The 26,255-nt window shown below is 40.5% G+C and overlaps 1 protein-coding gene across 1 annotated transcript in view; it reads right to left on the bottom strand.

Annotated features, from left to right (window-relative positions):
- The window catches only part of LOC103175881 (collagen alpha-1(XXV) chain), a 355,351-nt gene that overhangs the window by 116,903 nt on the left and 212,193 nt on the right, over positions 1 to 26,255 (bottom strand). Inside the window, exon 4 of the mRNA XM_042341303.1 lies at positions 19,638 to 19,645. Coding sequence (XP_042197237.1) covers positions 19,638 to 19,645 — 8 coding nt within the window. The remainder of the gene's footprint in view (positions 1 to 19,637; positions 19,646 to 26,255) is intronic.

The following is a 26,255-nucleotide window of genomic DNA, read 5'->3' as shown; positions in this document are numbered from 1 at the left end:
AAATTCCTCACTTTACTACATAAATACAGTTTCAATAATGTTGGTTCCCATCCAGTTATAGTAACAAGCCCTTCAATTTAACAATATTAGCTTGATATTGGCAGTGAAAAGTGATGTTCACAAATCAGAAGCTATTAAGTGCTTCCAGTTTGTGACTGAAATTCTGGAACTCAATACCATTTGCTTAAAAAATCCGGCAAAAATCACAGCTCCCAGGCGAGAAACTGCTCAAAAGCAAAATATGACACATGTACGGATACAATGGTAACACACTGAGTACAAATACAACTGTAATATATTAGGGAATCTTCTAGCGTTGTAGTTAGCTGGCTCACCTCGCAAGCAAGAGGACCCGGTTCGATTCCGGAATAGGGTGAAACCTTAATGCACTGTAGTGAAATCAGGTTTACCAGTGCCACATTTTCCAGATTGTTGTGAAAATAAATTAGAAACAAACTATTTCCCAGCCTGAACGTTAATATCACAGAAGGTGCGAGTGTTGTGTTGAAATGTTCACCACAATTTATGTTTTATGTCCTCAAAACATATGTGCATGATATGAGCTGGTATGGACACGAATACCACCATGAGCAAATGTAGTGGACCTTGCTGTGAGCAACCATGCTGCATCAAGCACACTCCTGACCATACGAAACCAAATTCCACGTTTTGTTGATGACTGAGCCAACTTCGAACTTGAGCTGAGAATATCTTCTAATCACTCTTCTCAGTTGCTACATATGCAAATATAATGAACTCTTGACCAGGGAGACCAGGCGAACATAAGTGACAGATGTAAAAACAGTTATTCTTCCGCTTACTATTATCTCTAATGAATCAGTCCATTATTAGACAAGGTCTTTAGTTAATTCTGAAAAGAGCTAATGCTGTCTATAAACATTTGTTGTTATTAGAGATGATTGACACTACCGGTCCTATCTTATGTTTTCCAAAATGCACCTGGAATTCCATTATGCTACACTGGAAATCTTTCACTTTCACATAGATAGAATGGAAAATAGAGGCCAAGTTTTTGGCTGGAAGGTTTCTGAGGAAATTATTTTTTCAGACCTGTTTCCCCTTAAGGTTACAATGAAGTCTGGGATTCCCTAATCAGTCTAAACGCTGCAGACTACCTGAAGCTTGATTAGTTCCATACACCAGCAACATTCAAGCAGCTTGTGCAACAGTATCAAGCAGGTAATATGAGTGTTTAAGTAAACATACTGAAAGAAAACATATTACACAACTAAGATTGAAGTTGGTGACCTCAGGGTGCCTGCTAGTTAGTCCATGGCAGCCAAAGCGATTTTCACCCATAGTGCACTGTATGTGCTTCATTTTGCAACAGCAGATCAAAAGACCTGGAAATGTGTCAAGTAACAGCTAATAAAGCTCTTTGGAACCAGAATAACAAGCTGTGAATCAGACATGTAAATGGGTATGAAAATCACAACAGGCAGTTTGTAATGTTTTGCAGAGAAAGATGCAAGCAGAACCAGACCAAAGGCTAGTTGCAATAATATCACAGGCATCCGAGTGATAAGCAAAATGAGTAGAAAACATCTTAAGTTTCTTCTAAAAGAGGGCCACTGCTAAAATGTGATTTTACTAATTGGATTGAGATTATGGTAGGGCTTGAAGGTCAAGCCATTTTGCCCATTGTGATACTATTGGGCAAGTGGGTACAAACTTAATGCAAATGCATTAGACTGACACCAAGGAAAGTATTTCCTATTTGCCTCTCCCCCCAACTCCCCCAGTAGCAGCTTATATAGTCTCTTTGGGCAGGTGAAATGTAACAGCCATACTGAATCAGGGCTTTGGGTCTGTCTGATAACTATACCGTTACTTGCTCCAGATTAATTAGGAGCAACAGATTAAGATGAAAGCGCCTGTCTATTTGCTAATGAAGTTTTGATCAGTAAAAATAATATTAGTAATATTCGGCTGCCATACCAGACATAAATTTCATTCAATACTTTTGAAATTTACTTTTTAGTCTTCATGTTGCATTCGTGCTGCTTCTCAGCTGGAGTTATTGGCAAGAGGCCATATGCTTTGGCTTGGAGTGCAATGAGAATTAATTCTTTCAACCAGCCCAGATCCCTTGTACAACACAGACACGAGCTTCTGGGGACACACAAAATGCCACCTGGGTCCTCCTTGGATCAGAACATTAGTGCTAAGGTAAATATTGCCCACACAACTGTTGCATGATAAAATCCTCTCTTCAAACTTTAATGAGGTTGTACTTGCAAAATGTTTAAATTCTTTTTTTTATTGGGAACACTTGGATTTGATATAAAATGTAATATTTAAAAAAACAACTGTAAACATACTATCAAAGAGATACATACCATTGTGTTCTCAAAGAGATGAATTGTTCTCATAAATGCTTTAGTGATGTGAACAATTCCAGGCAGGGCGAAACCTTGGGCAAGTTTCCTTACTCCACACGCCTAATAATAATCCCTCCAAAACCAAAAACAATAATAAAAATTGGTCATTTTCAATCTACGACTGTTTGTGGGAGATTGCTGTGCGCAATTGGCTGCCGCGTTCGCCCACAAATATACAGTCAATTCACTTTACAGTGTGTTCTGTGAAGCGCTTTGGGACGTCCTCCCGACGTGAAAAGCGCTATATCAAATGCAAGGATTATTATTATTATTAAATGAAAAACAGAATCAGGAACATTTGACTTGGTAGGGAAATGAAATGGACACAGTGGGTTATTGTGGAACACATTGAGACACAGTGCAACATGGGGGAAACACTGAGATACCGTGGGGGACACTATCTTGCAATGAAACACAGAGGGGCACAATGAGACACAGAGGGGTGATACAATGAAACACAGTGGAGTTAGTCTCCACCAGTGAATTCTAAAGCTCCAGCTCACTCATGCAGTAAGAATTTCTAATCTACTCCTGGGCTCCATGTATTCTATTCATATCACACTTGTTAAATAATATCAGACATGGCTTTTACATTTCTGAAATTATAACTAATTATGAATTATTAGATTATACTGTTTCAAAACCGTTATAACAGGATTTCAGGATTTGATACAAACTCTCTCTGCTCCCTCCACGTTTAGTCGATGTCAATAAAGAGTGAGCCAGTGGGAGATAAAAAGCAGAGAGAAGGCCAGTTAGGTATTCAGAGGAATGTAGGATGATATCCTTTGCTGCAGGAGATGTGGGCTTAGCGAAAGAAGAGACTATGCCTTATATGGTATTGCTGAAATGCTGTCTAACAACAACAACAACATTCCATTTATTGAGCGCCTTTCACGTCGGGAGGACGTCCCAAGGCGCTGTACAGTTGGGTCAGGACCCGAGCAGGGGGGAAATGGTCATGGTGAGGGGAGGGAAGGGAGGGAGCGAGGAGGGGGTAGAGAGTCGAGAGGGGAGCTGAAGGCACGGTCAAAGAGAAAGGTCTTGAGACCGGCCTTGAAGGAGGAAAGGGAGGAGGCGGCGAAGGCACTGGGGGATGGAGTTCCAGAGCCTAGGGGCTGAGAGGCTGAAGGCCCGGCCACCGATGGTAGGGCGGTTGGGGCGGGGGATGTGGAGCAGACCAGAGCCGGAGGAACGAAGGATACAGGCAGGTAGGTAGGGGGATAGTAGGTCGGAGAGGTAGGAGGGAGCAAGACCGTGAATGGCCTTGTAGGTGAGGGTGAGGATCTTGAATTCGATCCTCTGGGGGATGGGGAGCCAGTGGAGGCGAGCGAGGGTGGGAGTGATGTGGTCCCGAAGCCTGGTGCGGGACAGTACACGAGCTGCAGAGTTCTGAATGACCTGCAGCTTGTGGAGGGAGGTGGCGGGAAGGCCGGCGAGGAGAGAGTTCCCATAGTCCAGCCTTGAGGTGACAAAGGCGTGAACCAGGGTTTCAGCGGCGTGAGGGGTGAGGTAGTGCCGTAGTCTGGCGACATTCCGGAGGTGATGGAAGGCGGTGCCAGTTGTGGCGCGGATATGAGGGAGAAACCTGATTAACCTGATTAACAATATAATAATGCGGTGGTTGAGATCCATAAAATCCCACATTATAACAAGGTACTATCACTCCCGCGTTGTAATGTCACTGATTACTTGACCAATGAAATCAACGCATGTGTACACAGAAAGCTGGAGGCTTCTCACGTGAACAATGGCCGACTACCAAGTAAATAGGTTGCTGCCTATGTTATTTATTGCACACTTTACTTGCATTGACGTGATGTACAATCAAACCTACTGGAGTGAGGTTCAGATTATATATTGACAAAACGCGCAGGCAAGTGCAGGATGCCAGCTGTAGGCTCAAGGGCTTCTGCCTTATTTACGAACTAGTGAATGTTAAAAATTCCCAAAGTGCTTCATGCAATTTTATGTGTAGCGATTGTGTGTTTATAATAATCCTTGCATTTGATATAGTGCCTTTCACTTTAGGAAGACGTCTCACCAGATTCATTGTAAAGTGTAGTGACTGCATAATTTGTAGACAAACTTGATTTGTCAGCATTATTTGTAAGCAGAGTAGCATGAAAGATATAATCAAACATTGTCTCCAATATGTTCATATGAACATCTATCTTTTAAACCTTTTTTTCCTTTCCAGACACAGGCGCAGACCAACAATAACAACAAATAACAGCAGCTGCATTTATGTAATGCCTTTCTTGCAGGATTGTGTTTTGGAGCCCTGAACTGTGGCAGCGTTGGATATCAAGCAAGGGAGGAGAAGGGGGAGGTGACCAAAGGCATGGTTGAAGAGGTAGTTCTTAAGGTGGGATTTATAGTTAGATAAAGAGGGGTGAGACAGAGGGATTGAGGCAGGGGTTCCAGAAGTTGGGGAATAGCACAGCCATCACAGTTTCACAAAGCTGTGTATCTTCCATGGAATATTAGTTCATCTCACTCTGCTAAAATACTTATCCTCCAATATCTTTCCAATATAAGGCAGTTATTTCTTTACCTGTTTTTGAAGACATTATTCAATGCAATAACCAACTGCTTTAGTTAAGAGTTCACATACCTACTACTCTGAGAAGAACGATTTCTCTACTCTCTAATTCTGCTTACGATTTTTAATTTTAAATCCTTGCCCTTCACTAATCTTCAAGGCAAAGTCATGTTCCCTGCTTACACTGGCTGCCGCAATTCGCCCAGAAAATACACAGCAATTCACTTTACAATATATTCTATGAAGTGCTTTGAGATGTCTTGAAGACATGATAGGGCGCGATATCAAATACAAGGATTATTATTATTAAATCTCGATCATCTTTCCCTCTTATTACTCTAAAGACTGGAATCATGGGTCCCCCCCAGTGTTCTGTTTTGCAATGAAAATCAGTTAAACTAGGTAACTCTAGGACTTTGATATTGTTTTGACGTTGGGATGCCCCAAACTACATACATCGTTACTAAATGTGACCTTACTAAATGGGCTCTACAAGGTCAGAATAATTTCAGTCAAATTCCATTGAGATGCAGCCCAGTAGATAACGTTTTATTGACCTAAGCTTCACATTTATTCAAAATCTTCAGTGAATGATCAATGATTGCATCCAAGTTCCTTTCCTTTTTACAGTTGCTAATGGATATCCTCTGCTCGTACATCATTATTGTTTCTTAATGCCAATATTTCAAATTGCGTTAAAAGTCAGTTCTGCAGACAACTAAATATGTTTTCTAAAATAGGCGCTGACACCTTTGATATATTTGGTTTATAGCAAAAGATAGAGTAGAACAACAACTTGCATTTACATAGCACCTTTGTGTAGGATAATGTCTTAAGATTGTTCTACGGTGATAGGGTTGGACAGAAAGCAGATGAGAGGGGAGAAGGGAGAGGTGACCATAGGTGTAGTGAAAGGGGTGTATTTTAAGGCAAGGGTTGAAGACAGATAGAAAAAAGGGATGAGACAGAGGGATAGAGGGAAGTGTTCCAAAGATGCAAAATCTGAGTAAAGTTACATTTTGGGGGTAAGATTTTTCAGTTTAAAATAGTATAAAGATAAAGTTAAAATAAAAAGACCATAAAGAGTAAAGGGAATAAGAGAGGATAGGGGGAGAAAGATAACAGTGACCACAGGTAATTTATTTAAATTTGTTATTTTTATTTAAAAATGTATTTAAGTATTTGTTTTCTATTTAAAATTGCAATAATAAAGTCACAGTGACGTTTGGGTAGCTTTTTAATTAGAATATTAATGTTTCATTTAGGGTCGGTGTGTGAGCTGAAAATGTACAGATCAGCTTATGGAGAGAGGGTTTTCTACAGACCTGCCGGCAATTTTAAGGTTACCATTTTCATTGGGACTATTTTCATAACATCCCTGGACATCAATTTGGGACTTTCCAAATCTGACATCAAAGCTTGAATCAGTCCAAGTGCTTACTAACAGAGTTCATATCACTAATTGGAAGTCTTCAGCCCTNAAAAAAAGGCTCAAGTTGCATGGAGCTCTGCTTTGAATACAACATGCAAAGGTAGAAACTAGATCGCTCCTCAAGAACAAAAATCAAATAGACATTGGCATGATGCCAATTATTGTTCAATTTTACAAACATCCAAAAAAAACGTTCAAAGCTGAATGTTGTTACATTGCACACAACTGAGACCTGAGCACAAACCCTCCTTTGACAGAACTGTAGCTCCCACCAACCATGTGGTGTAAGTGGTTTCATTTACACTCCCAGTTCAGCTTACAAATGGAACTGGACAGCGTCCCATTAAAAAGGGGCCTACTTGGTTTCTACTTGGTTGGTAAGTACTGTACTTTCAAGTGAGTGCAATAGCAATCCATGAAACGTTAATGCTGTAAAATGAACAAGGCTTGACAACTCTTAGCTCCAAATCAAAATATACCTAAATTGAACAATGATGAATGGAGCAACATGTACCAAAGAGCACAATGAGTAACAAAGTAAAATACTTCTGTGTGAAGATAAAAGTCATATTTCCACATGTATGATATAACATTGACAAAGTCAACAACTTCAGCAGATTTTCTTGGGCTACAAAAGTACATCTGCTGTCTTTCATATCAGATGTTAAAATATTAAAAGTCCTGTGTCACCATCTTTTTTCATTAAGTGTTTATACTGGAAAATCCCATTATATAAAGTTCACTAGAGCCATTGGTCAGTGTTTGATAAACCCCATTATTTGTATTCACAAGAGCATCACAACTGTCTGGCCAGCCACATGTGTGGAAATATTCACCTGTGTAATAGAGTCCATAACTTACAACAAATATAACTTGCATTTATTTAGCGCCATTCACACAGGAGAGCATCTTGGAGCACTGTACAGTGGCAGATTTGAATCTGAATATGGAAGAAAGGGAAGTGACCATACACTCGGTCGAAGATGATGTTCTCCTGTTTGAAATGCACTACATAAATGTCAATTTGTATTGTAAGTCTTAAGGTGGAATTTAAAGATAGACAGAGGGATTGAGGCAGGGAATTCCACAGGTTAGGAGTGTAATGGCTGAAATGTTTATCCTACATTTGGAGTGAATGCAATAATTATCAAATTATAGACTGCATTTTCACACCTTTATTTTATTTGTCCAACTCAACATCAGCAAGACTGAGGACCTCCTGATTGGCTCACGCCAGCGCCTTCACACCTCAGACACTGGCAGCATCAGCCTCCATGGCTGCACACTCAACCTCACTAAGCCAGTCAGGAACCTGGGTATCTCGTTCAACCCTGAACTGTCCTTTCTACCCCACATCCGTGCCATAACTGGCACTGCCTACCACCACTTCCGCAACATTGCCGGACTACGCCACTGCCTCACCCCTCAGGCTGCCGAAACTCTCACCCAAGCATTTGTTACATCAAGGCTCGATTACGGGAACTCCCTCCTCATCGGCCTTCCCAACTCTTCCCTTCACAAGCTGCAGATCATCCAAAACTCTGCAGCTTGTGTACTCTCACGCACCAGGCTCCGTGACCCATCACTCCCACCCTCGCCCAACTCCACTGGTTCCCCATCCCCCAGAGGATCGAATTCAAAATCCTCGTCCTCACATTCAAGGCCCTCCATGGTCTTGCCCACTCCTACCTCTCTGACCTGCTGACTCCCTACCAAACTGCCCGTTCCCTCCGTTCATCAGGCTCCGGTCTGCTCCATGTCTCCCGCCCGACCCGCCCTACCATCGGTGGCCGGGTTTTCAGCCTCTCTGCCCCCACACTCTGGAACTCCATCCCACAATCCCTTTGCCTCGCTTCCTCCGTTGCCTCCTTTAAGTCCGGTCTCAAGACCCATCTCTTCGATTGTGCCTTCGGTCGTCCTCCCATCTCTCTGCCTTCCCTCACCCCTACACCACCTCTCCCCCATGTTCGGGCCCCGACACCTGACTGTTCAGCGCTTTGGCATGTCCTCCCGACGTGAAAGGCGCTCTATAAATGTAATTTTGTTGTTGTATTTATGAAAATATTCTTCTAATGAAGGAACATTCTGTGGTGTTTTCGTCTAGCTACATCATTTCTGTTCTTCAACTATATCTATACTCCTAATCACTTGTTAATGTGTTCCTTTAAGATCATTGTCATTCATGTCAGTTATACCCTAAACATCCACGTCAATTACCAAAACCAGTCTTGAGAAAATATGACTCAGAAGGGAGCTCGTTGTGGTGTATAAAATTTTAAATGATGGCTTGAAATTGTAAACCTGATCAATACCTAGGATGCATCAAGACAGTAGAACAAGAGGACATAGGTTTAGAATTGCAAAGCGCAATTTCATGACAAATACCAGGTAGTCTTTCTTTATACATATACAGTCAATTCACTTTACAGTATATTTCTGTGAAGTGCTTTGAGACATCTCAAAGACATGATAAGGCACTATATCAAATGCAAAGATTATTATCATAAATGAAGGGCCTTCTTCATCAAGATCAATCTTGCGACCATGTGAACTCTATCCCCAACTAACAGTAGCTATCAGCCCAATCTGCAAGCGCTCGCCAAGTACAGGCCAACTCACCCATTCAGTGATTTGAAGCAACCAACCAGCAATGCTGGAACACTCTACCTTAATTAAAAATTATCCACAAATAAAATTACTGCCTTAAAATATAAACATTCTTTCAAAGAAAAACAAACAGGATGAAATAATTACAGAAAGTCAAATGCAGGAAGTCTACTTTTACAGGAGTTTGTTCAAGAGTTCAGCATAGATCCGGGTGAGGCCTGGATGGGAGATAATAGAACTTTTAAAGCTAATAAACATACTTTGATCAGTTTCTTATTTTTAGTGAAATGCAAATGAAAGATAATGAAAATCCGAAAATCCATACCTTGTCATTTGTACAGAGTTCTCATTTAAGGTTGGACTTTGATATTTAATATTATTTAATTATAACAGTTTCTGATCATTGCTTATCATTTTTGACACTTTATTTAAGGAAGGAGTTTAACTCTTTCTTTACGTTTAACCACATTCTATATTTTGAAGAATTCTTTTGGGTCAGTGAGACTGAAGCCACTTGCAGATCATTATTGGGTTTGGCAACCACTGAGGAGCACATTTGAGTCTCAGCTCCCAGGTTATGTCTTAACTCAACAACAAGCAGAGCAGGTATCCTGTAAACCAGTATTCAAACACACCCCACAGCACTGCATGGCCACCAAGTCCAATGGCATCTGCAAGTGGACTTACACCAAACCATTTTAATGTTCGCCCGGGGTTATCATACCCATGTCCAGATACCATTCAAGCAAAATATTCTGCAATGGGATAATTATTATCAGTGATAATTACCACATCATGTCAAATTTATTACCTTATTGTGTTTGCACTGCACTATTGTGCACTATTATAATTAAATAAATAAATAATTTGGTCACTCAATCCACGACTGTTTGTGGGATACTGTCTTGCTCAAATAGCTGCCGCGTTTCGCCCATAAAATATACAGCCACTACACTTTACAGTATATTCTGTGAAACACTTTTAGACAGCTCAACGACGTGATAAGCCGCTCTACCAAATGCAAGAATTATTATTATTATTGCTTGGTAAAAATGCTGTTTTAATGGGCCACAGTGATAGATCTTCTGGGGATAATAATGATAATAATAATGACAAAAATAATAATCCTTACACTTCATGTCGAGTATGTTTCAAAGCGCTTTGCAGGATATACTGTAAATTGGAGTGACTATGTACGTTTTGTGGGAAAATGCGGCAGAGAGATGGAGCCTCGGTTTAACATCTAATTCGAAAGATGGCAATTCCAACTGTGCAACACCACCCCCAGTGCAGTATTTGAGTGTCAGCTTAGACTACCTGAATTCCAAGTCCCAATACGAGACTTGAACCCATGACCTTCTGATTCAGATATGAAAGTGCTACCAATTGTGCCAGGCTAACACACAATCGGTAAGTGACTGAATGTATGGTCAAAGAGAGAGATTTTAACAAGAGTTTTGAAACTTGAGAGGAAGGATGCAAAAACAATAACAAAATGACATTTGTATTGTGCCTTTCATGTCGGGAGGTCATCCCAAGGCGCTGGACAATCAGTGTTTTGGGACTTTGAGAAAGAATTCCAGAAAGTCATCAAAAGCGTGATAAACCACATTGAGTTGTTCACTGAGCCTCACTTAAGCCTCGTTCAAGCCCTACATTGGGATTTGGAACTCATATAGTTTAGGCTGGCATTTCAATACAGTGCTGGGAGTGTCCAGCATTGTTGAAAGTACCGTTATTTGGATGAAACCTTAAACCAAAGTCCCATCTGCCTATTCAAGTGGATGTTAAGATTTCTTGGAAATATTCAAAAAGAGAAAGGAGTTTCTCTCTGTGTCTTGGCCAACAATCCCCCAAATAAAATTGCTTTGTAGTTGTTTGTGGAATATTGCAGTGTTCAAATTGGCTGCAGCAATCGCCTACAGAAATATATCATCCCTGCACTTTACAGTAAATCATGTCAAAAGATTGATGGGGACATGAAGCATTGCCGCTCTGGAAAGTACCAGAGAGCAACCGGCACCCATGAAAACATAGTACAGTGGAAGAATGAAGCAGTCAAATGCTTTCGGGAGAAAATAAGCAAGTAGGGAGAAAATTGGCAAGAAAAGGCCAGTCCAGGAAGATAGTCAATCCCTGGGCATGTTGGCAACCTTAAGGTATTTAAAAGAATAGGAATACTGGTCTTTCTTCTCCCTGCTTGGCTGTGATGGAGGTACTGCAGAGGTGCCGGGAAACCCTGACATAGGTCAATACCCACAGTAGTGGATGATGAAGGAAAAAAAATTGAGGGGAAAAGATAGCTCCAGATTGGTTGTTTGAAGGATTAACCATAAACATATGTGTTCAGTATCAAGTGAATGTTCCCAAGATGCACACACATCAGCTAGTGATGAAAAATTCAGCTTTAGCAACAGATATTCCAACGTCCTGTAATAAGTCACGTAAATGGTCTAACAATTTCCATCGGTATGTACTTAAAGTCTGTCTGTACACAGACTCACTGGAATGAAACAAGTACTACATATTTATTTTCTAGATTATAGACTATAGTGCAATACATCTAAGGCTGCATTCTTCCCCCATTGACTTAAACTGAGGGCACAGTAGAACCCTTTGGTGCACTGGATGATGAATTCACAGAATTGCTTTTAACAAATCATTTTGGGCTATTTTTCTTGGACAGAAAAATAAATCCTGGTTTGATTTTCCCCCTTATTCCACGAAAACAACTGAGACCTGACCTGAACTCAGAGATGAAGAAAAATTATCTATCTCATAAAGTAGCATTTCTGCTCTCTAATGAATAGCTGGAAATCCTGGATATTTAAGACCTGTAATTCTTCAAAAAAAGTTGCAATTTTAGAATGGGTCATAGTTGATGGTGACGAGGGCCACTGGTTGAATAATAATAATAGTAGTAATAATAATAATAATCCTTGCATTTGATATAGCGCTTTTCACGTCGGGAGGACGTCCCAAAGTGCTTAATAATAATCCTTGCATTTGTCTTTATTGCCTTTCACATCAGGAGAACTTCAAAGGATTTCCATGAAAGTGCAGTGACTGTACATTTTGCAGGCTAACATGCCAGGCAAGTTGCACACTGCAATGTCCCAGAATCATGAAGTGAATGATCAATTTTATCTGGAAGATTGTTGGCCAAGAGCAACTTGCTACTTTTTCCGAGTAGTGCCACTGGATTTTTAATGTTCACCTGAACTTCAGTTTTATGTCTTTTACGAAGGATGGCACCTCCAATAATATCATGCTCTCCCAGCACTGCATTGGAATGTTAGCCTAGACTGTGAGTTCAAAGTCCTAATGTAAAGCTTGAACCCGCAACCTTCTCACTCAAAGACAAGAGTACAGCCTGAAGTGAAGGCAAGAGTGCTATCACTAAGCTGACACCTATATCTGTGTACTTCTATGTACACACTGAATTTCTGAGCGAAGCTGATGAAAGTGCACCATTTTGAATAACAGGGGAAAGAAGCCGTGCTCAAGCTAAAGAACCTCAGCCCCTCCCCTTTAACTTTTTACTTTTATTAACAATGCTGGATGGGCTGGGGCTGGGAGCTGAGGGGTTAGGCGATGTGACCAAAAGCGCGATCAAAGAGGTACAACAACAACAACAACAACAAGATTCCATTTATAAAGGTACATTTTGAGATGAGCCTTGAACGAGGGAAGGCAGAGAGCAACTCGCAGGGATTCCAGGATTCCAATAATAATAATCTCTGCATTTGATATCGTGGCTTTCATGTCAGGAGGTTGTCTCAAAGCATTTCACAGGATTTACTGTGAAATGTCGTGATTGTATGATTGTATTTTGTAAGTGAAGACGACAGCTTTTTTGCACACAGCAATGTCCCACTAACAGACATGAAATGAATGACCGATTTTATTTGGGGGATTGTTGTCCAGGACACCGGGAGAAACTCCCTTCTCTTTTCATAGCTTCATGGGATCTTTAACATCCACCTGAACCGGCAGACAGGAACACATCCAAGTCATCTCTCATCGAAAGAAAAGCTCCTCCAACAATGCAGTACATTCCTACTAATTCAAGTGTCATCCTAGACTGTGAGTTCAAAGACCCGATGTTGGGCTGGAAATCATAATCTTCTGACTCAGAGGCAAGAGTGTTACCAAATAAGCCAGGCTGGAATCTAATACTAGATGAGGTATAGGATATTAGTATATATCTAATACCGTTACAAACTGAGGTCACTGGGTACCAAGGATAAGACATGAATGTAGATTAGTAATTGGTGAGAGGAATGAAAGTGGAGAGTGGATATAAGTGATGCTAGATTCAAACTGGATGGGGGCAGAATGTAGTGCCTCAGGGGTTTGTATTGAATAGTCTATTGATTCTTTTCTTTTCTTCAGTTCCAAAGTTCTATTCCTTAAATTGGAGCAATTTACTGTTGAGGGCTTTCATTTCACCACACTAAATCTTCTATGACCGTGCAGTGTGAGTTCACAAAATAGATGTGTTTGCCCTATTAAAGCTATGCCTTTCAATTTGATTTGATCCACAAATCGTACTGAATTGACGCAAAAAATAAATCACAAAGCATTTCAAGCTGGAGCCCAACGACTGAAAACACCTTGAAGTTTGACCAAGAAATCAGTTTGCTCCACTGCAAGCAGCACAAATCAATTCAACTCTATTAAAGTCTGATTCCTTTTGAAAGCTCTTGGGCTTGGACCGCCCAAGAACTTTTAAAGGACTATTTTTTATGTTATTGAACAGTCAGTTGCACTGCTGGCACCCAAACATTAACCAGCGTGCAACTGCAATTAGCAGGACTATTCTAAGAGAACTAGCACAACTCAGTTCTCCTCAGCTGTCAGCAAAAGTGATTGGGAGCAGGAAGCATAAATAAGGCTCCCCACTCTCAATCATTCTATCACTGAAAGTGATGTTGCATTGCTTCCAACTGTAAAAATGTGAATTATTGTTCAATGCGAGTCCTAAGTCTGAAATTAAATGGGAACTTAACCAAGACGTAATACAAAAATAATTACTGTTATGACAGTTTTTATACATCTTCAGCAGGAAATATATGTTCTTTGTTTGAAAAGGTTGCATTTACATTTATTTGAAATAGTGAAATATCCAGGTTATTTCCATGTGATCGATGAACAGCAATTATATACAATCAAACTTGTTCAACCAACTACCTCCATTCAGCAACCTCCCCTTGTTAACAACCACCCTGGGACAGCCCAGTTCACAAACCAATGAACCCTTACTCAGAGGCCACTCTTATATAAAAGCCACTTTGGCCCAGTCTGCTGAGTAGCTGTTGAAGACAGGTTTGACTGTACTTGCAACTTCAGTCACTCAGGATTTCCAACTTTTTGATGCAAATGATGATCTTAAGTTGCACAGATCTGCCCAGAATAATGGGACAACAACAAGATTGCTAATCCCAGCGATCTGAAATTCCAGTCGGCTTTCAGTGTAGTGCTTTATGTTACCCAACTATTTTGGGGAAATCCCACTAGAGGTTGACATGGTCAGTGTTGCCGATCAGAATTTCAGTCCTTTGATGGAAAGTGACCTCAGATCACAAACACTACACAGACAAACAACAACAACAAGATTACATTTGTTTAGCGCCTTTCACGTCGGGAGGACGTCCCAAGGTACTGGAACAAACAACTTTACAGTAAATTTATCACAAAATCATTTTAATAATAATCCTTGCATTTGGTATAGCACCTTAATATATCTCAAAGTACTTCACAGAATATACTGTACATAAGAACATAAGAACATAAGAATTAGGAGCAGGAGTAGGCCATTCGGACCCTCGAGCCTGCCCCGCCATTCAATAAGATCATGGCTGATCTTCAGACCTAACTCTAATTACCTGCCCTATCCCCATATACCCTAATCCCTCTATTTTTAAAAAATCTATCAGTCTCAGCCTTGAAGATGTTCAAGAACTGAGCATCTACAGTCTTCTGGGGTAGTGAACTCCAGAAATTTACTACCCTCTGAGTGAAGAAATGTTTCCTCAACTCTGTTCTAAAAGGCTGACCCTTAATTTTAAGACTGTGACCCCTGGTTATAGATTCTCCTACCGGGGAAACAGACCCTCAGTGGCTGCTTTATCCAGCCCTTTAAGAATCTTATATGTTTCTATAAGATCTCCCCTAATTCTTCTATACTCTAGAGAATATAGCCCTAGTTTATTCAGCCTATCCTCATAGGTCAGTCCCCTCATCCCAGGAACTAACCGAGTGAATCTACGCTGCACCCCCTCTAGGGCAAGTATGTCCTTTTTTAAATAAGGACACCAAAACTGCACACAATACTCTAGGTGCAGTCTCACCAAGGCCCTATACAGTTGCAGCAAGACTTCCCTACTCTTGTACTCTAAACCTTTTGCAATGAATGCTAACATGCCGTTCGCCTTCTTAGTTGCTTGCTGCACCTGCAAACTAACTTTTTGAGACTGGTGTACAAGGACACCCAAATCCCTCTGAACACTGAAAGTGTGAAGTGGATTGACTGTGTACTTTGTGGGCAGAACATGGCAACCAGTTTGCACATTGCAATGTCCCACAAACAGCCGTGGTGTGAGTGACCAATTTTATTTGGGGATTTGTTGACCAGGACACTGGGAGAGAGAAACTTCCTTCTCTTTTCGAGTAGTGTAATGGGATATTTTAACGTCCATCTGAACAGGCTGACGGGACCTCTCTTTAACGTCTCATCCGAAGGAATATTAAAATATTTATTTTAACCCTAACCCTAACCCTAAGTAAAACTTCAGTCTGCTTTGTTTATTGTGGAGATGGACCATCCGTCCTACATCCCTACTCTTTTATGCTAGTCAATATTTGGTATAGTTTATGAAACTGGCTTGTCATTCAGTGTATTACACACAGTCAGAAACCAATGTGCAACGTAGCTCAGTATCGTTCACTGACCACTAATTGAAACTGACTTATATTAAGATTTATCCCAAATGGACAATAATGCTGGTAAAATAAATATTAAAGATAAAAAAAAGTTAAGATTGAAAAGAACGTTTTGAAAATCAAGTCAAAATAAAAACCAGGATGGTGAGCGAATAGAGAAGACGATAAAATGTGGGGAAAAAAGTGATGGTGGGTTGAGCAGATGTAAAATGTATAGTTTTTAGTTAAATCTATGCATCTTGTGTTTATTTTAGTGTGTTAGGGTCAATAGTACATCAATAAAAATATCCTGATGTTTTGAGCTGCTTTATTACTGTAATATTAGTATTTTATTTAGTGTTACAGTATGTGAGCTAAAAATGTACAGAATCTATTGGCCCACAGAGAGCAGCCTTGACAGCTGCCATAGGGCTATGGTTAGAGCTCTATGTCTATCTCATCTACTGCAGATATCCTACGGTCAATTAATTTATTGGGCTCTTTCATAACATATGTTTCACTGACCAGTACAATCATTATAGAATCTCAGGACAATACATTATAGACTCCCAAGATGATTTGAAAGTTGTCAGTCTTCACTTGTGAAGATTAATATGATGAATTAATTTAGCATCTCAGCTGTTTCCCAAATCCCTCATAATACAGTATTTCTACCCAAGTGTCACAAATCTAAAATACACTAGTTTCCAAACTAGTTTAAAACAAAATGAAGTTCACCGTCTGTTGTTTGATGCCACACACAAAAAAATGATAATCCTTGCGTTTGATACAACAATAACAACAAAATTACATTTGTATATCGCCTTTCATGTCAGGAGGACGGCCCAAGGAGCTGGACAATCAGTGTTTCAGACCCAAGCTGGGGGTTCGGATCAGGGAGGCTGGAGGGCAGAGGGAGAGAAGGAGGGTGACCGAAAGTACAGTTGAAGAGGAGGGTCTTCAAACAGGTCTTGAAGGAGGCAAGGGAGGGGATGAGGCTTTCATGTTGGGAACACAGCACATCAGTTTGCTGGTTTGCTTTAACCAGGTACAAGGAAATTGAAGGCGTAGAACAGTGAGTGTAGGTAATTTCTTAACAGAGGCAATAAATAAGGAATTAATAATATATTTACAAGTATTCTTTGTTGTTAGCACACCAGGTTATGTTATTAGCCCACCGGTCACTTAGAAAGGTTGTAATCACCTGCTAAATAATGCAATTCAGGTTCATAAGAAATAACTCGGTTGTTAGTTGATTGGCGGATCGCTTTTCCGGGGGTAATGATTCCTTAAAAAAAAATTTGGTCATTCAATCCACGACTGTTTATGGGACTGCTGTGCAATTGGCTGCCAGATTTCACCCACAAAATATACAGTCAATCCACTTTACAGTATATTCTATGAAGCGCCTTTGAGACATCTCGAAGATGTGATAAGGCATTATATTAAATGCAAGGATTATTATTATATCAGTAAACTCCTTATAACTCGTCACTTCTAGGAAAAGGGGCTTAGTGATGAGTTATCCAGACTGGTGAGGTAAGCATATGTATAACTACATAAATAAATGTGGCGTGATATTGACAGCAGGTGACTTAAGTAGTAGTGACAAGTTAAGCAAGGGTCAGGTTATCAGGAGTTTACTGTGTTTCTTAGACTTATCTGGTCTTTAAAACTCTGTCTGCATCTTACCTTATTAAAGAAATTCTTTTACCTCTCCATAATCTGTTTTTTACTGTTTTCAATCCTTTTAGTTATCTTCAACTGATTTTTGAATGTTTCCAAATCCTCATGATTTTTTGATGTCTGACAGTTTTTAAACTATTTTTTCTTTGACCTTACATTATCTTGACCTTCCTATCCATTCACTGTGAACCCGGTCTTTGTTCTTTTTCTCCTGGGGATTTATTTCCTTTCCACATTCTTTAAAATGGTCTCAAAATGTATCCATTTTTCTTCCCTTGTTTTACTTTCCAATTCAACATCTCAATTAATCCTCTCTTGAACTCTTCACATCTGGGCTTCTAAAGTCTTCCACTCATGACTGTTGTTTTTGGCCTTCGCCTTTTTATTATACCGAAGCTAACTCATAGCAGCACTATTAGCATTTAGAAATGCGTAGGTGAGACTAAATCATGGAGCTATCTGTTGAGTGAATGGGAAGTTCAGGAATAAAGGGTTGAAAACAGTAGCACTGTCTCATTTGGGTGGACAACTATTTAGCCGTAATCTCTTGTTTCAAAACATACAATTATGCTGGTTTTATAGACAGGCTGATTTGAAACAGGATTTATACTTCCAAATTCCCAAGCGGAAATAGTGCATGTACATTACAAAGTGGTGTTAGATTTTGAATTTGTTAAGAATTGGTTGCCAAGAGCAGCTCATTAATATCAATAAAATAGTCCCAAATACAAGGGTTACCTAAGAATGCTCCTCGGAGGTGTCCGATTGACCAGCACCAGTCGAGATACGTAGATGTATATTGGGAGGGAGATGAAGCAAGGAATTTCTTCCAAGGGAATACATTTGATAGGCTGCTAGTCCTTTTTCTGCTCCTTCTTATCTATGCATTTATGTAATGATTACGTATTGTTTTTAGTAAAGACTGAATCAGCATACATCCCTGCATTTATGTTTTAAATCAATGTCCTAGCAAAACCATCTTCTCAAGGTGATCTCAGTGGACGGGCCCCGTAGTGAATCGTTTTGCTATCACACAACTTGCAAGAAAAAAATTTGCTGCTTTTTTTCAGAACAATCCAGTATGAAATTGCAGCAATAAACCTAGGCACTGGTCCAGACAATGTAAGGTAACAAGGTGGAGCATATCAAAAGAACTTACTGTATTGCTCAGTAGGTAAATGAACATATAATGTGGTGCTGAGCCATGCAGACCCTGACCTGTACTTACACAACATTCAACACAATCCAAAAGTAACTCATTCAAAGGTAACTGATTGTGTTAAGTACTTTGAGTTGCCATACTCTAGCCTGGACCCTGAGGTTTCGGCGGGCAGAGTGGGGAGATAGTAACAGAGGCAGGCAATGTTACAGTTGTGGGGTTTGCTGAGCAGGTCAAGGTATGAATATGAAGTTTAAAGGAAGTTGACAGTCGAACAACACACCAAGGATCCACCCAGATCGCACGAGATGGAGTATACATCCAAGTATTTTGATGCTGTCAGCACCTGTCAACTGCAAAAGGTGAGAGCTCACCCAGGACTTGATGTCCAACAGGCATTTGATCAGAACAGCAGTGGTCCTGGAATCAAGGGAGGAGGTAGCCAGACAGAGTTGGGTGTCATTTGAATGAATACATATGGAAGTTAATCCCATGTCTGCTGATCACATTGCTGAATGGGAGCAGACATTGACATTTTCACCACAAAGAAAGGCCATAATAAAATTGTGTCTGTGCAGCTGTGTTTTTAAATTGCTATTTCATATAGAAACACAATATGTTGGTAAATTGCACAATTAAAACAACAACAACAACAAAATTACATTTGTATAGCGCCTTTCATGTCAGGAGGATGTCCCAAGGTGCTGGGAGATTAATCTTTCTGAATTCTGAGAAAGTACCGCTACGTTTGTGTCTCCCAATAGCATTATGTTGAAGACCTTACTACAGCTGTTTCTGTACAATCCCTCTTTTCTTAGTTTGTAAGAAAAATTTCTTATCTTACTGACTTTGATGGAGTATCCGGATATCAAGTGTACTTACAGGAGGGCCTGTAAAGAGAGAAAAAAAAGCACGCAGTCAAATACAAGAACACAAATAAAATACAAGCAAATGAAATAATTGTACAATGCAAAACAATTTACATTAATATAGCGGCTTTCACATCAGGATGATCTCTCAAAACGCTAAACAAAGTTATTCATTTAAACAAATCATTTCAAAGTTTGAAGGTGTAGAGTGTAAACAGAAGCACTGTAAAATACCACTGTGGGCTTTTTAAATTCACTGACTTCAAAATGATTTCTGATTTCAAGAGCACATCCAAAGAAGAATCAATCCACAGAATTTATATTATATTTCAAATGTTTAGTTCAGCCATGATGCAGCATTCTAATCAGCAGGAAATAAAATACTCCACACGGGCCAGTTATGTGACCAGCCGAGTTTGTAGCCAGTGTTTAGTTATCGACAGACTCTAGTTATCGACTGTCTTTAGTTGTCAACTGTCTGTAGTTATCGACAGTCCACCTCTGCATGATAATGAGTCCATCACATCTATACTGTACTGCTTTGTTGCCTGAGATCTGCCCAATGTGCAGGAGTATCAGCCACAATAGTGAGTCCATCACATTTGCCACTGCTCTGTTGTGTTACCTGGGAAACGGACAGAGGATTCAGTAGGTGGGTTGCATCCTGTTCTGGAGTCTGTTCAGCCCATCTAGAGGTGGAATGGTGACTCTAACAGGAGGAGTGCAACTCTGCGGAAGACTAGTTTAAATGATGTGCTTTTCAACTGACAGATTAATCTCATCAGTAGAAATTCGCATTTAACATTTGTTGAGGAGATATCCTACCTGGATCTAGAATTATAATAATAATAATAATAATCCTTGAATTTGATATAGCGCTTTTCACGTCGGGAGGACGTCCCAAAGCGCTTCACAGAGCACACTGTAAAGTGAATTGACTGTATATTTGTGGGCGAACGCGGCAGCCAATTGCGCACAGCAATGTCCCACAAACAGTCGTTGATTGAAAATGACCAATTTATTATTGTTTTGGGTTTTGGAGGGATTATTATTAGGCTCTGTGTGGAGTAAGGAAACTTGCCCGAGGTTTCGCCCTCTGCCTGGAATTGAACTCAGGTCTCTCACTTGCAAAGCGAGTGCTCTAACCACTGAGCTACAGGACTCCATTTAAAGTAAATTACTTTACTTAGAGTATCCAGAATTTGGCAAGTTGTTGAATTCAGTCTTAACTTTGCACACTCCACCTTACTAAGCCAGTCTGGAACCTTGGCGTCTTGTTTGACCCTCAACTATCCTTTCTACCCCACATACGTGCCATGACCCGCTCTGCCTTCCCCCACCACCGCAACATCGCCGGCTCAGCCACTGTCTCACACCACAGGCCGCCGAAACCCTCATAAACGCATTCATAACATCCAGGCTTGACTCCCTGCTTGTCGACCAACCCAACTCCTCCCTCCATAGGCTGCAGAACATCCAGACCTCTGCAGCCCGCACCAGGCTCCGTAACCTTAACCTCGCCCACCCCCCATTGGGAGGTAAGCCTTCAGCAACTCTGCCGCACCCTCTGGAACTCCATCCCGCAGTCCCTCTGCCTTGCCCTCTCCCTTGCCTCCTTTAAGACCCATCTCAAGACCCTCCTCTTCGACCGTGACTTCGATCACCATCCTTCACCCCCTGCCCTCCACCCTCCCTGATCCCGACCCCCAGCTCGGGTCCAAAACACTCACTGTCCAGTGCCTTGAGACGTGAAAGGCACTATAGAAATGTAATTTTGTTGTTGTTGTTGTTAACTTTGAACCTGCTTTTCTGTAGGTCTTAGAAGAATTTACAAAATAATAATAATAATAATAATCGTTGCATTTGATATAGCGCTTTTCACGTCGGGAGGACGTCCCAAAGCGCTTCACAGAATACACTGTAAAGTGAATTGACTGTATATTTGTGGGCGAACGCGGCAGCCAATTGCGCACAGCAATGTCCCACAAACAGTCGTAGATTGAAAATGACCAATTTAATTATTGTTTTTGGTTTTGGAGGGATTATTATTAGGCGTGTGGAGTAAGGAAACTTGCCCAAGGTTTCGCCCTGTGCCTGGAATTGAACTCAGGTCTCTCGCTTGCAAAGCGAGTGCTCTAACCACTGAGCTACAGGACTCCACAGAATACCATACTTAAAAATTTGCCAAATGATGCACCTCTGAAGACTCAGGTGAAATTCCTCTAAAACTGTTCATAGTTTTGTACAGTACTAGACTGTTATATTGTAGATATATTTTTGAGGCGAAAGTTGGAGAGTACCATATTATCAGGACTAGTTACCTTCAATTGACAAATGACAGTTTGTCCAAAACTTCACTGATTTAATTCACGTTTCGGAAGTTTTTCCCCATGATCGAGGTCCAACCTCAAAGAGTACGCATGGTTAGGGACAGAGTTTACAAAGGCTACAAATCACAGTAACCAGTTAAGCAGTGGCATGTAATTATGTCCCTTAACTCTCTGTCAGCTAAACTGGCTGAAACCGAGCAGTTTACACCGCTCCAGAACTCCTATGGATGGAGTCCAGTTGCCACAAAGATTGTCTTCTGTCACTTATATTTCCAACAAGTTAAACACTGCCACCAATGTACTACGGCTGGTTAATAATCCTCCAGTTTACTTATCATTCACTTCATAGTTGTGTATGGGACCTTGCTTGTGCAAATGGCGACCACATTTGTCTCCAAATACAGTCATTACATTTGACAACAATTACTTGGAAGCAGGTTGAGGTTTTTCAACTTGATATGATTCATGATACAAATCCTCTCTATTTCTGAGTGCTTCAGTGCTGATTATTATTATATTGGGGGATATTGGGAGAGCTTTCATTTATCTACAGGCAGATGTTGGCATCGATATTGGACCTCATGGAGCTCGGAGCATCAAGCACTGGAATTATCACCAGGCAGCAGAGTGTTAAATGTCAGGTGGTGCCTTTTCAAAGGAGAACTCTAAGAATTGGAATGGAACTGTGCCCCAGAATGAAAGAATATAATGATGTTATTTCAGCTGATTCAGAGAATAATATGATGAAGAAATGTCTGCTCTTTCCTTTTGTCATTTGTCTGTACTATATCCAGGCTTCACATTTTACACAAGATCATTTTTGCAGCTGCTATTTGAGGCGATCGGGGGTGGGGGGGCTGGAAACGACACATATTTCAAAAGCTGCAAAGAACATTTAGAGCTTCAGGGCAAGTACTAAGCTTGAAATTGCAGTAAAAGTCTGGGGGGAGATACTCTGATATTACAGCAAAGCAAAGTCAGTTTCTTTTCAATCTGGGAAAACTAAACTTGTCTAAACTAAATTACTCATCAATGTATTTAAGAGACAACTTGATGCATACATGAGCGAGAAGGGAATCGAGGGATGAAGTGAGGTAAATAGAAGGGGTGGAGGTTTGTGTGGAGTATGAACACTGGCAAGGACTAATTGGGCTGAATGACCATTTCTGGGCTGATTCACTCTAGCTTTATGTCAACTCAGAGCGAGATGGCTATGCCTAACTGGGTACAACCATCTGATTTTATCAAACCTATATTAGCAGGAATGCTAAAGATGGTATGAGAAGAAAACACAGTGTTTCTCTTAAATCAGAATAATGTATGTCGTAGGAAACCAGAAATCACTCTGGACAAACTTAACATATAACACAAGCGATGATTTTAACAGCAGTTCACAGGCTGGGTGTAAGAGTAAGGATGCTGCTCAACTGCAACTAACAGAGTCTGTCTGAATGCTTTCTTTTCTATGTTGCATGCAAATCATGCCCTTTTTCATAACTTTAATATCACAAATTACTCCATTTATACTTTTAATTTAACATGCAAGGCAGCATTGAATTTCACTTCAAGTGCAACATTACAGATTTATTTTTAACCTTGGCATTTAACCTTGGCACTGGGACAAAGGGTCTGCTTATATCCTCTTACCTCTTATTGCCAATGAAGCAATGAAGTAGTCCCGTTACCCTCCGGAAGCTTCTTTTCATCACTACTATGTGGCAAGCATTTCAGGTTCAGCTTATAAAAACACCCCTCATGCTTTGTGAAGTGATATTTGCACATTTTTTCCAATTACCTTAGTTTTTAAGCCACTTTAACTGTTTCTGCTTATGAGCATTATCAAAGCTTTGCAAATAGGGACTAATATTTCTGGCTTATTGACTCAAAGAGCTAAGTCGAAAGTTTTTCATTATGTTTTATGACCTACTTCAGCTTCTGGGGAACTGAAATGCAACTGGACTTTAAATATTTGTGTCTGGATCAAAAATGTGCTTTTGATATTGTCAAGATTTCTTTTGCTGCTGAAGGTCGCCACCCCTGACTTTAAAAGACTTCTCCCATTCTTACTAATGGCAGCCTGATGGTAGCAACACACTGCAGGTAATGAGATTTTCTGTTTTCAACTCTCCCAAACACTCAATAAAACATGCAGGAACCTTTTTCATTCCTTCATTGGTCACTCTCACTGAAATGTCCTTACTCCAACCTGAGATTTCAGTCCCTACCAATCTTTGTATTCCTCTTTATCGATTATTTCTAATGCTTCTATTGAGTCCTTTAGTGTAGTGGTAGCGTGCTCGCCTCACAAGCAAGAGGACCAGAGTTCAATCCCGGGCGGGAAGAAACCTTAGGCAAATTTCCTTAATTCACTTGCCTCTGTTTACCTAGCAGTAAGCAGGAACCCAGTTGTTAATTGATTAGCAGATCACTTTCTAGGGGTAATGGTTTCGACCAGCGCACTTAGCAAGTGGTCTGGTCTTCACGGATATTCCTTGATACTAGGTTACATTCCTTGATACTAGGTGGAGTCCTGTAGTTCAGTGGTTAGAGCACTCGCTTTGCAAGTGAGAGACCTGAGTTCAATTCCAGGCAGAGCGAAACCTTGGGCAAGTTTCCTTACTCCACACGCCTAATAATAATCCCTCCAAAACAAAAAACAATAATAAATTGGTCATTTTCAATCTACGACTGTTTGTGGGACATTGCTGTGCGCAATCGGCTGCTGCGTTTGCCCACAAATATACAGTCAATTCACTTTACAGTGTGTTCTGTGAAGCGCTTTGGGACGTCCTCCCGACGTGAAAAGCGCTATATCAAATGCGAGGATTATTATTATTATTATTACATTGCTTACTAGCTAAGAGTATGGTTGTTGTGGGGGCAGAAGCTTCTGCACTATAAACAAATTCATACACCCAGAGTTTCACATTGTGTGAACGGCCATCTTACAACGGGTAACCATAATTGAAATAATTAGTTCTGTGAAAACTCTCTATTAAATTTCACTATAGTAGTTCGTTACTGTAACATTTTTATATAGGGACAGTAAAAGACCATTGCAGTCCATTTGTTCTACAGTAGAGTGGAAAATCATTTCTCAGGGAAATAGCAAGTTAAGTGGATGACACTTCCCATTACAAGGGGGCATAGCCTTAAAATCAGAACCAAAATGGTTCAAAATGAGGTCAAAAAGCATTTCTTTACACATAGAATGATGGAGATGTGAATGCTCTGTCCCAGAAACCTGTAGAGACTGAATCAATAGGGATATTTAATAGAGAGACAAACAGGTATTTTGGAATTAAAGATATTAAGGTGGATGACTAAAGGATGGATTATTGGGATTAAAAGATGTGACAAGATCTAATAAACTGGTGGCACAGGCTCAATTGGCTGCATGGCCTCACCCTGTTTTCCTATGTTACTAGATGGTACCTTGCATTGAAAACATATCTTGGATTTAAGGTGTGTCTCCTCCAAAGAACCCCATATATGTTTACTCAATCTTAACAAGATCTTTTTCAACCCAATGTCCTTATCACCCCTGACCCTTTGAGTCCCCATTTATGACACACATCTCAATGTTAGCACAATGAACATATCTTAATGGTAGGGTCTTGAGTAGATGTCATGAGTGATGACCTCAACTGAAGACACAGTCTAACGGAATTATTTCTCCAGCCACTTGATAGATAAATTCCACTCCTTTATGTCAACAAGAGCTACTTTTCACTTCATGAGATCTCAAATTGTTTTGCTGAAACATTTATACTAATTAAAAGTCTCAGAAGGCCATTGAAAGAATGAAGAGCTGCTTTATTGAGAGTCTTACTGGTTTCTGGCCTTTATGTATATGGCCTTTGGTTTACTTCCATTGGTAAATGAGGTACTATTCTCAGGCATCCAGCCATGCACTCTTCATCCTCCATCTAATCCTCCCTGATTTTGAGGCAGGTCAAGGCTCCCGCCCAACCACCTGTCACTTCAGAGTCCTTGTCGTTAGCTGCAGCCATCTACAATCTAGCACAGGGTGTTGTACAAACCCCGCAGATGCCATACCAACCAACGTCATCGAGCATCCAGCACACAGTCTGTAAACCCTGGAACCCACGATGCTGAACTTGAGCTATGCTTGTCTTCAAACACGCAGCCACAGGGCACAGGGGTCAGTGTTGTATTTCAGCAGCACACCAGGCTTATCCCGATCCATTTATCATCGGAACGCACGTCACAATCAATATGAAGTGAGATGCCGTTGCTGTTGAATGTGCCTCCTGTTGCAATGCCACACGTGTATTTCT

The sequence above is a fragment of the Callorhinchus milii genome, unplaced genomic scaffold (assembly GCF_018977255.1).
Source record: "Callorhinchus milii isolate IMCB2004 unplaced genomic scaffold, IMCB_Cmil_1.0 Scaffold1, whole genome shotgun sequence".
NCBI lineage: Eukaryota > Metazoa > Chordata > Chondrichthyes > Chimaeriformes > Callorhinchidae > Callorhinchus > Callorhinchus milii.
Note: the sequence above shows the minus strand (reverse complement) of the source record. Positions and strands in the feature narration are given on the sequence as shown.